Raw genomic sequence first — 13,063 nt, forward strand, 5'->3', positions numbered from 1 at the left:
AGGAGCATCCTGTCTATCATCACACGACTGATGGGCTATAAGTAACTCCATTTTGTCTTATTCAGCCACGTGTATTACATTTGGTCAGTGCACTACAAAATCTCCCTCCCCTTATGGAATGTGTGAAACTTCCTGTGCTGTTTCAAGAATATCCATACATTCCTTAGTTTGTAAGTTTGAACACTCCTACCATATAAGGTCATCTGGCTCAACTGTCTGCTGGCCTATGTGTATATACCTGATTGGTCAAATGCTGTTACTATGAGTCATCTATTATGTTAATGCAGAGCTCATGTGTGATCGATACCATAGGTCGAATACTAATGCTAACATATGATTGGATGTCAAGGAAGCTCAACCCCCTCTATTATAACTGTTTGCCAACTGTGGAATAAACCAGAATGGATTAGAACTATACACGTCTTCAGTGTTATCTTGTTCATTCTCCCGGTACCGGAATAGACTTAATTCCAACTGATCACCGAAATCATGTGTCAGGGACACGTTAGGCAAGAGAGTATATTGCCCAACAACGACTAAGGCTACTTTCACACTAGCATTAGCAGGGTCTGGCAGGCTGTTCCCCTGCCGGATCTGTGCTAACGCTAGTCCACGAGTGCCGCCGGAAGTCCGCTCCGGCCCCATTCACTGATGCCCAGCACGCTGCGTTTTTTTGTCCGGCCGCCTCTCAGCATGTTTGCTGATCACTGTACACAGTGTACAGGGGGTCACGGAGTGCAGGAAGGAGAAAGCACACATCAGTATATACAGTGTACAGTGGTGGGGGTCATATATCACTGTATGGGGGGTGTCACATATCACCATATACAGAGTGCAGGAAGGATAGGGCACACATTTATAGATGGTGAGACCAGTGACTGCTGCTGATATCACTGACCTCAGCCATACTGACAGCTCACAAGGGGTTAAAGCTCCTGAACTGTTGGTCTGGCTGTAATAAACATGTCTGTGATAAGATCACAGTGCAGAGGGGCCATAAACCGGACAGACACTTGGATTCCTCACAGTTTGTAGTCCACAGAGCTTCCCTGGTTCTGCTACATCCTCAGATATAGCAGGATCCTCTCAGTAGAGGAGAGACAGAGGGGGCAGAGTCTGCAGACAGTGAGCTCTGCATCTGCCATCACAGCTTCTCCTCAGTCTCCCTTCCTCCTGCAAAAGTTTCTTTATTTCAGCTTTTAACAAGTGTCCCTGCTAAGCCCCGCCAGCCCTGCACAGCCAGGAGTGCCGGTCACAGTAGGAAAGCACCTCTGATACAAGCAGGGTGCTTTAGGACCCAGACAGCAGCACTCCTTCAGGCATGGATGAGGTAGCTCCTCCATGGCAGCAGGGATGAAGGAGACAGGCAGCAGTGAGAGCAGAGGGGGGGGGCATGGTGAGAGCAGGACAGGAGGGGATGTGGTGAGAGCAGGACAGGAGGGGGTGTGGTGAGAGCAGGACAGGAGGGGATGTGGTGAGAGCAGGACAGGAGGGGGCGTGGTGAGAGCAGGACAGGAGGGGGTGTGGTCAGAGCAGGACAGGAGGGGGCGTGGTGAGAGCAGGACAGGGGGGCGTGGTGAGAGCAGGACAGGAGGGGATGTGGTGAGAGCAGGACAGGAGGGGGCGTGGTGAGAGCAGGACAGGAGAGGGCGTGGTGAGAACAGGACAGGAGGGGGCGTTGTGAGAGCAGGACAGGAGGGGGCGTGGTGAGAGCAGGACAGGAGGGGGCGTGGTGAGAGCAGGACAGGAGGGGGCGTGGTGAGAGCAGGACAGGAGGGGGCGTGGTGAGAGCAGGACAGGAGGGGGCGTGGTGAGAGCAGGACAGGAGGGGGCGTGGTGAGAGCAGGACAGGAGGGGTCATGGTGAGAGCAGGACAGGAGGGGGCGTGGTGAGAGCAGGACAGGAGGGGGTGTGGTCAGAGCAGGACAGGAGGGGGCGTGGTGAGAGCAGGACAGGGGGGCGTGGTGAGAGCAGGACAGGAGGGGATGTGGTGAGAGCAGGACAGGAGGGGGCGTGGTGAGAGCAGGACAGGAGAGGGCGTGGTGAGAACAGGACAGGAGGGGGCGTTGTGAGAGCAGGACAGGAGGGGGCGTGGTGAGAGCAGGACAGGAGGGGGCGTGGTGAGAGCAGGACAGGAGGGGGCGTGGTGAGAGCAGGACAGGAGGGGGCGTGGTGAGAGCAGGACAGGAGGGGTCATGGTGAGAGTAGGACAGGAGGGGGCGTGGTGAGAGCAGGACAGGAGGGAGCGTAGTGAGAGCAGGACAGGAGGGGGCATGGTGAGAGCAGGACAGGAGGGGGCATGGTGAGAGCAGGACAGGAGGGGGTGTGGTGAGAGCAGGACAGGAGGGGGCGTGGTGAGAGCAGGACAGGAGGGGGTGTGGTGAGAGCAGGACAGGGGGGGCGTGGAGGGGTTAAAAAAATAAAAAATAATTTAACTCACCTCATCCACTTGTTCGCGCAGCCCGGCTTCTCTTATTTCTTCTTCTTTGAGGAAAAGGACCTGTGGTGACGTCACTGCGCTCATCACATGGTCTGTCACACGATGGATCATGTGACGGACCATGTGATGAGCGCAGTGACGTCACCACAAGTGCTTTTCCTCCTGGACAGCAAAGAAGAAGACGGGCTGCACGAACAAGTGGATTAAGGTCAGTTAAATTTATTTTAATTTTTTTTAACCCCTCCATCCCTAATTTACTAAGCATTCTGTATTAAGATAATAATGATCAGGTCCCCATCCCGATCATCTCCTAGCAACCATGCGTGAAAATCGCACCGCATCCGGTGGACCTTTTACTTAGCATTCTGAATTAAAGAATGCTATTATTTTCCATTATATCCATGTTATAATGGAAAATAATGAAGTAAATGGGGTCCCGGGTAACTTATTCCTGGTCTCCTTAGCAACCATGCGTCAAAATCACATTGCATCCGCACTTTCTTGCGGATGCTTGCGATTTTCACGCAGCCCTATTCACTTCTTTGGGGCCTGCGTTGCGTGAAAAACACACAATATAGAGCATGCTGCGATTTTCACGCAACGAACAAGTGATGCGTGAAAATCACCGCTCATGTGAACAGCCCCATAGAAATGAATAGGTCCGGATTCAGTGCGGGTGCAATGCGTTCACCTCACGCATTACACCCGAGCGGAAATCTCGCCCGTGTGAAAGAGGCCTAAGGGCTCATGCACACGACCATATGAATATTGCGGTCCGCATAAAACACGGATGACGTCCGTGTGCATTCCGTATTTTGTGGAACAGCTGGCCCCTAATAGACCGGTACTATCCTTGTCCGTAATGCGGACAATAATAGGACATGTTCTATTTTTTTGCGGAACAGAAATACGGACATACGGAAATGGAATGGACACGGAGTAACTTCTGTTTTTTTGCGGACCCATTGAAATGAATGGTTCCGCATGTGGTCTGCAAAAAAACCGGAACGGACACGGAAAGAAAATACGTTTGTGTGCATGAGCCCTTATTAGTAGAAATTTCTAACTCTGCCCGGTGTGACCACACTCTTCCTGCCCTTCTGCTACTAACCTTGCTGGGATGAATGCTTCTCTAACTGCTCCTTATGTTCGAATCCTAAGGCAGACTGAAAGACACAACCAGGAATGAAGACAAATGCACCAGAATACAGTTGTATCTCATATTTTACATCAGGAAAGAACGAGACAGATGCATTATCACCCAATATACAGTTCCAATTATTACTAGTATAACCTCCCAGACCTTGAGTTTTTTCACACTTATGGGGTTATACAAGATTAGAAAAACATGCTACCAAAAACAGTGCACAGTTTGTGTTGTATTGCAACTTGGTCTCATTCATCTCAATAGGGCTGAGCGGCAATAACAGAGACAGGTGTAGCCCTCTTTCTAGAAGGCAGCAGAGTTTTCTAAGGCTGAGTTCACACGGGCGTTGCGGGAACATGCGCGAATTTTCAGCGCGAGTGCAAAACATTGTAATGCGTTTTGCACGCACGTGAGAAAAATCTGCATGTTTGGTACCCAAACCCGAACTTCTTCACAGAAGTTTGGGCTTGGGATCGGTGTTCTGTAGATTGTATTATTTTCCCTTATAACATGGTTATAAGGGAAAATAATAGCATTCTGAATACAGAATGCATAGTACAATAGCGCTGGAGGGGTTAAAAAAATAAAAAATAATTTAACTCACCTTAATCCACTTGCTCGCGCAGCCCGGCATCTCTTCTGTCTTCATCTTAGCTGTGTGCAGGAAAAGGACCTGTGGTGACGTCACTCCGATCATCACATGGTCCGTCACATGATCTTTTACCATGGTGATGGATCATGTGATGACCGGAGTGACGTCACCACAGGTCCTTTTCCTACACACAGCTAAGATGAAGACAGAAGAGATGCCGGGCTGCGCGAGCAAATGGATTAAGGTGAGTTAAAAAAAATTATATTTTTTTTAACCCCTCCGGCGCTATTTTACTATGCATTCTGTATTCAGAATGCTATTATTTTCCCTTATAACCATGTTATAAGGGAAAATAATAATAATCGGGTCTCCATCCCGATCGTCTTCTAGCAACTGTGCGTGAAAATCGCACCGCATCCGCACTTGCTTGCGGATGCTTGCGATTTTCACGCAGCCCCATTCCCTTCTATGGGGCCTGCGTTGCGTGGAAAACGCACAATATAGAGCATGCTGCGATTTTCACGCAACGCATAAGTGATGCGTGTAAATCACAGCTCATGTGCACAGCCCCATAGAAATGAATGGGTCCAGATTCAGTGCGGGTGCAATGCGTTCACCTCCCGCATTGCACCCGCGCGGAATACTCGAATACTCGCCTGTGTGAACTCAGCCTAATTTTGTACAACCCCTTTAGGCCCCTTTCTCATGAACGATATGGATGCGTTCAGGGTGCGTTCAGTGAAACTCACACCATTTTGCAAGCAAGTTTTGTCTGCGATTGTGTTCAGTTGTTCAGTTTTTTCCGCGCGGGTGCAATGCATTTTGATGCGTTTTTCACGCGCGTGATAAAAAAATGAAGGTTTACAAACAACATCTCTTAGCAACCATCAGTGAATAACGCATTGCATCCGCACCTGCTTCCAGATGCAGTGTGTTTTTCACTGAAGCCCCATTCACTTCTATGGCCTCTTTCACACGGGCGTTGCGGGAAAATGTGCGGGTGCGTTGCGGGAACACCCGCGATTTTTCCGCGCGAGTGCAAAACATTGTAATGTGTTTTACACTCGCGTGAGAAAAATCGCGCACGTTTGGTACCCAAACCCGAACTTCTTCACAGAAGTTCGGGCTTGGGATCGGTGTTCTGTAGATTGTATTATTTTCCCTTATAACATGGTTATAAGGGAAAATAATAGCATTCTGAATACAGAATGCATAGTAAAACAGCGCTGGAGGGGTTAAAAAAATAATAATAATAATAATAATAATAATTTAACTCACCTTAGTCCACTTAATCGCGGCCCGGCATCTCCTTGTCACTACCAGAGCTTTGAGATGTTCTCACAGCTCTGTTTCTCCACCCCTGTGATGATGTCACTACTAGAACTTGGAGGAGTTCTCACTGCTCTGTTTCTCCGCCCCTGTGATGAGGTTTTTACTTTTTGTTTCCTTCCTCCCAGCTGTTCCTCCTGCGTTTGATTTCCCTGCCTTTAAATCACCCCTCCTCCTTTTGTAGGGTGTGGATTGTATTTCACTTGTAAGCTATCATTTCACTGGACCTGTGTTCTGCTGCAGCAAGTACTCCGGATATTGCCAGCTGTCTTTGGATCCGTCTTCTCTGCTGCTGCAGCTCCTTCAGTTAAGTGTGCAGACATTGTAGTGTATCTGTTTATTTTCTGACTGGATCTGAGGCGACCACGGTTCCCTCCATATACTGAGCAGGGCACCGGTGGCCGTGCCCCTTCCACTATTGTAGGGGTTACAGTGGTCATCAGTCTTAGGTACGCGGGCATGCCTCGTTCCACCATTTGGATCCGGGCATGTGCTTTAGCAGCATAGGGAGAGCTTTGAGGGTCTGAAAGGGGTCACCCTTTATCCTCCCTAGTTTGGGTCCGGTCAGTAGCTCCATTTACTGTGTATGCTCTTGTTGCTCACATACAGCCGTGACATTATAATCCACCAAAACCGTCCTTTTTGACATGGATCCGCTTTCTGGCCTGGTTGACCGCATGCAGGGTCTTTCTTTGGAGGTAGCGGATCTCCGTCAATCTATGACTCAGCTTCAAGCATTGGGCTCTGCTCCGGCCCATGGAGTCTGTTGCGAGCCAAAGGTCTCACTTCCGGAAACGTTCTCCGGGGGCAGTGAGAATTTTGTTCGCTTCAGAGAGGCATGCAAACTCCATTTTTGCTTGTGTCCCCACTCCTCTGGTAATGAGGAGCAGAGGGTGAGGATTGTCATCTCCCTGCTCAGGGTTAATCCTCAGACTTGGGCTTTTTCGCTGCCATCAGGGGATCCCTCCCTTCGATCCGTGGAAAGATTTTTTGTGGCCCTGGGGCAGATATATGATGACCCGGATCGTGTTGCTCTGGCCGAATCTAACTTACGTTTTTTATGCCAGAACAAACTGTCTGCGGAGCTTTATTGTTCTGAATTTCGGAGATAGGCAGCTGATTCAGGTTGGAATGATGCTGCACTCCGGAGTCAGTTCTGTCATGGTCTCTCAGAGAGATTAAAAGATGCGTTTGCTTTCAATGAGAGACCAACATCCTTAGAGTCTGCCATGTCATTGGCGGTACGCCTTGACAGGCGTCTAAGAGAAAGAAACGAGACCTCTCTGTCCAGCCATTGTCAGTCTAGGGGCAGTGGTGCGGACTCATTCAGTGTGCAGGGGCCTCATCCTGTCTCGCTCCCCTCTGAGTAGGGGCCCATGCAGCTAGGTCGACTTGCCCCTGATAAAAGAGGATTTAGTCCTCAGAGTATGGTGTGTTTTTGTTGTGGGGGCATAGGTCATTTGGCAAATGTTTGTCCGTCTAGGAGATTCTTGAACTGTACTAAGAGCGATAATAAGAGAAAAACCTCAAAAGGTAAATCATCAAGTTCTGCTTCATCTGCTACTTTGGGCAAAGTTGATGTAGGAATTGATGCTTTTCCTCTGACCTGCAGTTCCCGTTTTCTCCTGTCTGCCAGGGTGGCGCTAGAGAGCATAGTCATTTCTTGTGAGATTTTTGTCGATAGTGGAGCGGCCGTCAATCTTATTGACACTCAATTTGTAGCCATGCATGGTTTTCAGGTTTGCACATTAGAAAAGGATATACCTGTTTTTGCTATTGACTCTGCTCCACTCTCACAGAGATCTCTGAAGGGCATTGTTCACAATATCCGGCTAGCTGTAGGTGACACTCATGTGGAGGATATATCTTGTTTTGTCCTTAACGGATTGCCTTCTCCTCTAGTTTTGGGGTTACCCTGGCTCACTAGACATAACCCCACTATTGATTGGCAAGGAAGGCAAATAAATGAGTGGAGTGACTTTTGTAGAGAGAATTGTCTCACAGCGACTTTTGCAGAGGTGTCTACTAAAACTGTGCCATCATTTCTCTCTGATTTCTCGGACGTGTTTTCCGAGAGCGGTGTTCAGGAGCTACCTCCTCACCGGGAGTTTGACTGTCCCATTAACCTCATTCCCGGCGCCAAGCTGCCAAAAGCACGCCTCTACAATCTCTCACAACCGGAAAGAATCGCAATGCAAACCTATATCTCTGAGAGTCTCGATAAGGGGCATATTCGTCCCTCAAAATCACCTGTTGCCGCAGGTTTTTTTTTTTGTTAAAAAAAAGATGGCTCTCTGAGACCTTGCCTAGATTTTAGGGAGCTGAACCGTATCACGATTCGCGATCCCTATCCCCTTCCTCTGATCCCGGACCTCTTCAACCAAATTGTTGGGGCCAAGGTTTTTTCCAAATTGGATTTGAGAGGCGCATACAACCTGGTCAGGGTCAGAGAGGGGGATGAATGGAAAACGGCCTTTAATACCCCTAACGGGCATTTCGAGAATCTCGTTATGCCTTTCGGCCTGATGAATGCTCCGGCCGTCTTTCAGCATTTTGTTAATAGTATTTTCTACCATTTAATGGGGAAATTTGTATTGGTGTATCTTGATGATATTTTGATTTTCTCCCCTGATGTTCAGACCCATCAGGATCATCTTTTTCAGGTTCTGCAGATTCTGCGGGAAAATAAATTGTACGCCAAGCTGGAGAAATGTCTTTTTATGGTATCGGAGATTCAATTTCTGGGTTTTCTCCTCTCTGCTTCTGGTTTTCGCATGGATCCGGAGAAGGTCCGTGCTGTACTTGAGTGGGAGCTTCCTGAGAATCAGAAGGCATTGATGCGCTTTCTGGGTTTTGCGAACTATTACAGAAAGTTCATTTTGAATTATTCCTCTGTTGTCAAACCCCTCACTGACATGACAAAAAAGGGGGCGGATTTTTCCTCTTGGTCGGAGGAGGCGCTTGCAGCCTTTTCTAAGATTAAAGAGAGTTTTGCGTCTGCTCCCGTCTTGGTGCATCCCGATGTTTCCTTACCTTTTATTGTTGAGGTGGATGCTTCCGAGGTGGGTGTGGGTGCGGTTTTGTCCCAGGGCCCTTCTCCTGCCAAATGGCGACCCTGTGCCTTTTTCTCTAAAAAACTCTCCCCGGCAGAGAAAAACTATGATGTGGGAGATAGGGAGTTGTTGGCCATCAAGTTAGCTTTCGAGGATTGGCGCCATTGGTTGGAGCTGGCCAGGCACCCTATCACCGTTTTTACCGACCATAAGAATCTGGCATACTTGGAGTCGGCCAGGCGGATGAATCCGAGATAGGCCAGATGGTCTCTGTTCTTCTCCAGATTCAATTTTGTTGTTACATTCCGCCCTGGGATTAAAAATGTGAAGGCTGATGCTCTCTCTCGCTGTTTTCCGGGAGGAGGAAACTCCGAGGACCCGGGTCCCATTTTGGCGGAGGGGGTAGTTGTTTCTGCTCTATATTCTGATTTGGAGGCCGAGGTCCAGGCTGCCCAGACTGAGGCACCTGCCCGTTGTCCTTCTGGGAAGTTGTTTGTGCCTCCTGAGCTACGTCACAAACTCTTCAAGGAGCATCATGATACTGTTCTTGCTGGTCACCCCGGGAGTAGAGCCACGGTAGATCTCATTGCTCAGAGATTTTGGTGGCCGGCTCTTCGTAAGTCGGTGGAGGGTTTTGTGGCTGCTTGTGAGACGTGCGCTCGCGCTAAGGTCCCTCGTTCACGGCCTTCAGGTTCCCTTCTCCCGTTACCCATACCTTCCCGTCCTTGGACACACCTGTCCATGGACTTTATCACGGATCTTCCTCGTTCCTCAGGGAAGTCGGTGATCCTGGTGGTGGTGGACCGTTTTAGCAAGATGGCTCATTTCGTACCTTTCCCTGGTTTACCCAATGCTAAAACGTTGGCGCAAGCTTTTGTCGACCATATTGTTAAATTGCATGGCATTCCTCTGATATTGTTTCCGATAGAGGCACGCAGTTTGTGTCCGGGTTCTGGAAGGCTTTCTGTTCTCGCCTGGGGGTTCGGCTGTCCTTCTCTTCTGCTTTTCACCCGCAGTCGAATGGTCAGACTGAGCGCCTCAATCAGAATCTGGAGACATATTTGCGCTGTTTTGTGGCAGAGAACCAGGAGGATTGGTGTTCATTTCTCCCTCTTGCTGAGTTTGCTCTGAACAACCGTCGTCAGGAATCTTCTGATAAGTCACCATTCTTTGGTGCATATGGGTTCCATCCGCAGTTTGGGACATTCTCGGGAGGGGCTCTTTCTGGTTTACCTGAGGAGGAGAGATTTTCCTCGTCTTTGTCTACCATTTGGCAAAAGATTCAGAGTAATCTTAGAAAGATGAGTGAGAGGTATAAGCGTGTGGCTGATAAGAGACGTGTGCCTGGTCCGGACCTGAATGTGGGTGATCTGGTGTGGTTGTCTACAAGAAATATTAAACTGAAGGTTCCCTCCTGGAAATTGGGTCCCAAGTTTATTGGGCCTCATAAAATCTTGTCAGTCATCAATCCTGTTGCCTTCCGTCTTGATCTTCCACGGGTTTGGAAGATACATAATGTATTTCACAGATCTCTCTTAAAACCATATGTCCAGCCCACGGTACCCTCCTCTTTGCCTCCTCCTCCGATTTTGGTTGATGGCAATCTGGAGTTTGAGGTTTCCAGAATTGTGGACTCTCGCATTGTCCGCGGTTCTCTTCAGTACCTCGTTCATTGGAAGGGTAATGGTCCTGAGGAGAGGATGTGGGTTCCGGTGTCGGACATTAAAGCCACTCGCCTCATCAGGGCATTTCATAGGGCTCATCCTGAGAAGGTGGGTCCTGGGTGTCCGGAGTCCACCCGTAGAGGGGGGGGGGGGGGGTACTGTCACTACCAGAGCTTTGAGACGTTCTCACAGCTCTGTTTCTCCACCCCTGTGATGATGTCACTACTAGAGCTTGGAGGAGTTCTCACTGCTCTGTTTCTCCGCCCCTGTGATGAGGTTTTTACTTTCTGTTTCCTTCCCCCCAGCTGTTCCTCCTGCGTTTGATTTCCCTGCCTTTAAATCACCCCTCCTCCTTTTGTAGGGTGTGGATTATATTTCTCATTTGAGTTGTAGCTCTTGCTTGAGTATCTTCACTTGTAAGCTATCATTTCACTGGACCTGTGTTCTGCTGCAGCAAGTACTCCGGATATTGCCAGCTGTCTTTGGAACCGTCTTCTCTGCTGCTGCAGCTCCTTCAGCTAAGTGTGCAGACATTGTAATGTATCTGTTTATTTTCTGACTGGATCTGAGGCGACCACGGTTCCCTCCATATACTGAGCAGGGCACTGGTGGCCGTGCCCCTTCCACTATTGTAGGTAGGGTGGCCACTGGCTTCACCCTAGAAAGCCGGACTGACCCAAACCACACCCACAACACACCAAACCACACCCACAATGCCCCAAACCACACCCACAACGCCCCAAACCACCCCCACAATGATCAAAACCACGCCTCCAAACGGCATGAAGCCACGCCCCCCATATCCGTGAAGCCACGCCCCCACCATTGGCTGGAAAAACACGGGGGAGAGGAGTGGGAAGAACTTTGTGATTGGAAGGTGAGCGGGGCAGCCGGGGGGGCTTCTCTCCCCCTCAGTCAGCCACAGGGAGTCATTTCTGCGGCTCTAGTGACTGACTGGGGGTGAGAGAAGCCTCGGTCAGTTGCTGCAGCTTACGCTCAGACAGCACAATGCTGCTGTCTGAGACGTGAGCCACTGAAAAGGAGGACATCCCTGCGTCCGTCCAGGCACTGCGCCGGACGGAGGACAGGGAGCCTGAAAACCGGACTGTCCGGCCTAAAACCGGACGTCTGGCCACCCTAATTGTAGGGGTTACAGTGGTCATCAGTCTTAGGTACGCGGGCATGCCTCGTTCCACCATTTGGATCCGGGCATGTGCTTTAGCAGCATAGGGAGAGCTTTGAGGGTCTGACAGGGGTCACCCTTTATCCTCCCTAGTTTGGGTCCGGTCTGTAGCTCCATTTACTGTGTATGCTCTTGTTGCTCACATACAGCCGTGACACTCCTATTGTCTCCTTTGTTGAATAGGACCTGTGGTGAGCATTAATTCCAGGAACAGGACCTTTGATGACGTCACTCCGGTCATCACATGGTACGTCACATGATCTTTTACCATGGTGATTCACCATGGTAAAATATCATGTGACGTACCATGTGATGAACGGAGTGACGTCATCAAAGGTCCTGTTCCTGGAATTAATGCTCACCACAGGTCCTATTCAACAAAGGAGACAGAAGAGATGCCGGCTACGCGATCAAGTGGACTAAGGTGAGTTAATTTATTATTATTATTTTTTAACCCCTCCAGCGCTGTTTTACTATGCATTCTGTATTCAGAATGCTATTATTTTCCCTTATAACCATGTTATAAGGGAAAATAATAATGATCGGGTCTCCATCCCGATCGTCTCCTAGCAACCGTGCGTGAAAATCACACCGCATCCGCACTTGCTTGCGGATGCTTGCGATTTTCACGCAACCCCATTCACTTCTATGGGGCCTGCGTGAAAAACGCAGAATATAGAGCATGCTGCGATTTTCATGCAACGCACAAGTGATGCGTGAAAATCACCGCTCATGTGAACAGCCCCATAGAAATGAATGGGTCGGTATTCAGTGCGGGTGCAATGTGTTCAACTCACGCATCGCATCCGTGCGGAATACTCGCCCGTGTGAAAGGGGCCTATAGGGCCAGGGCTGCGTGAAAAACGCAGAATACAGAACATGCCGCATTTTTCACGCAACGCAGAACTGATGCGTGAAAAACAATGCTCTTGTGCACAGACCCATTGAAATGAATGGGCCAGGATTCAGTGCGGGTGCTATGCCTTCACGTCATGCATTGCTCCCGTGCGGAAAACTCGGTCGTGTTAAAGGGGCTTTAAGGAACCAATACACACAAATTTTTAGTCTGGTGTTTTTTGCTTATTGGAAAGTTTTTATACCGCATTCCGTTTTTATGTCAGTTTTTTTTTAGTGGCTTTTTTTTTTACAAAACCTATGGCCTGCTGCACATGACCGTAGGTGTCCCGTTGCCGTATTGCGGACCGCATTTGCGGTTCCGCAATACACGGACACCGTTCTGCGTGCATTCCGCATCATGGATGCGGACCCATTCACTTCAACGGGTCCGCAAATCCAGAGATGCGGAAAAAAAGCATGGAACGAAACCCTACAGGAGCACTACGGAGTGCTTCCGTGGGGTTTCGTCCCGTACTTCCGTTCTGCAAAATGATAGAACATGTCCTATCTTTTGCGGGCCGCAGCACAGTCACGGGGAGCACATGTTATTATGCAGGAGGCCTATGTCTGAATGACATTTTTTTCTGGACTCTATCCCTATCGAGAAGGGAAAAAAACACCAAAAGCTTTAACATGCTGCATTTTAGAAAATGCACCAGAGAAACATGTCTATGAGCCTCTGTGGTCACATGCCACTCAGAGACATGTCACTGCTGAGGTCATGTGATCACAGACTGGATGTCACACTTTCTGGTCCA

The 13,063-nt window shown here is 49.2% G+C and overlaps 1 protein-coding gene across 1 annotated transcript in view; it reads right to left on the minus strand.

Annotated features, from left to right (window-relative positions):
* The window catches only part of LOC120985564 (src substrate cortactin-like), a 71,329-nt gene that overhangs the window by 24,857 nt on the left and 33,409 nt on the right, over positions 1 to 13,063 (minus strand). Inside the window, exon 10 of the mRNA XM_040413580.1 lies at positions 3,552 to 3,606. Coding sequence (XP_040269514.1) covers positions 3,552 to 3,606 — 55 coding nt within the window. The remainder of the gene's footprint in view (positions 1 to 3,551; positions 3,607 to 13,063) is intronic.

This window comes from Bufo bufo, chromosome 1 (genome assembly GCF_905171765.1).
Source record: "Bufo bufo chromosome 1, aBufBuf1.1, whole genome shotgun sequence".
NCBI lineage: Eukaryota > Metazoa > Chordata > Amphibia > Anura > Bufonidae > Bufo > Bufo bufo.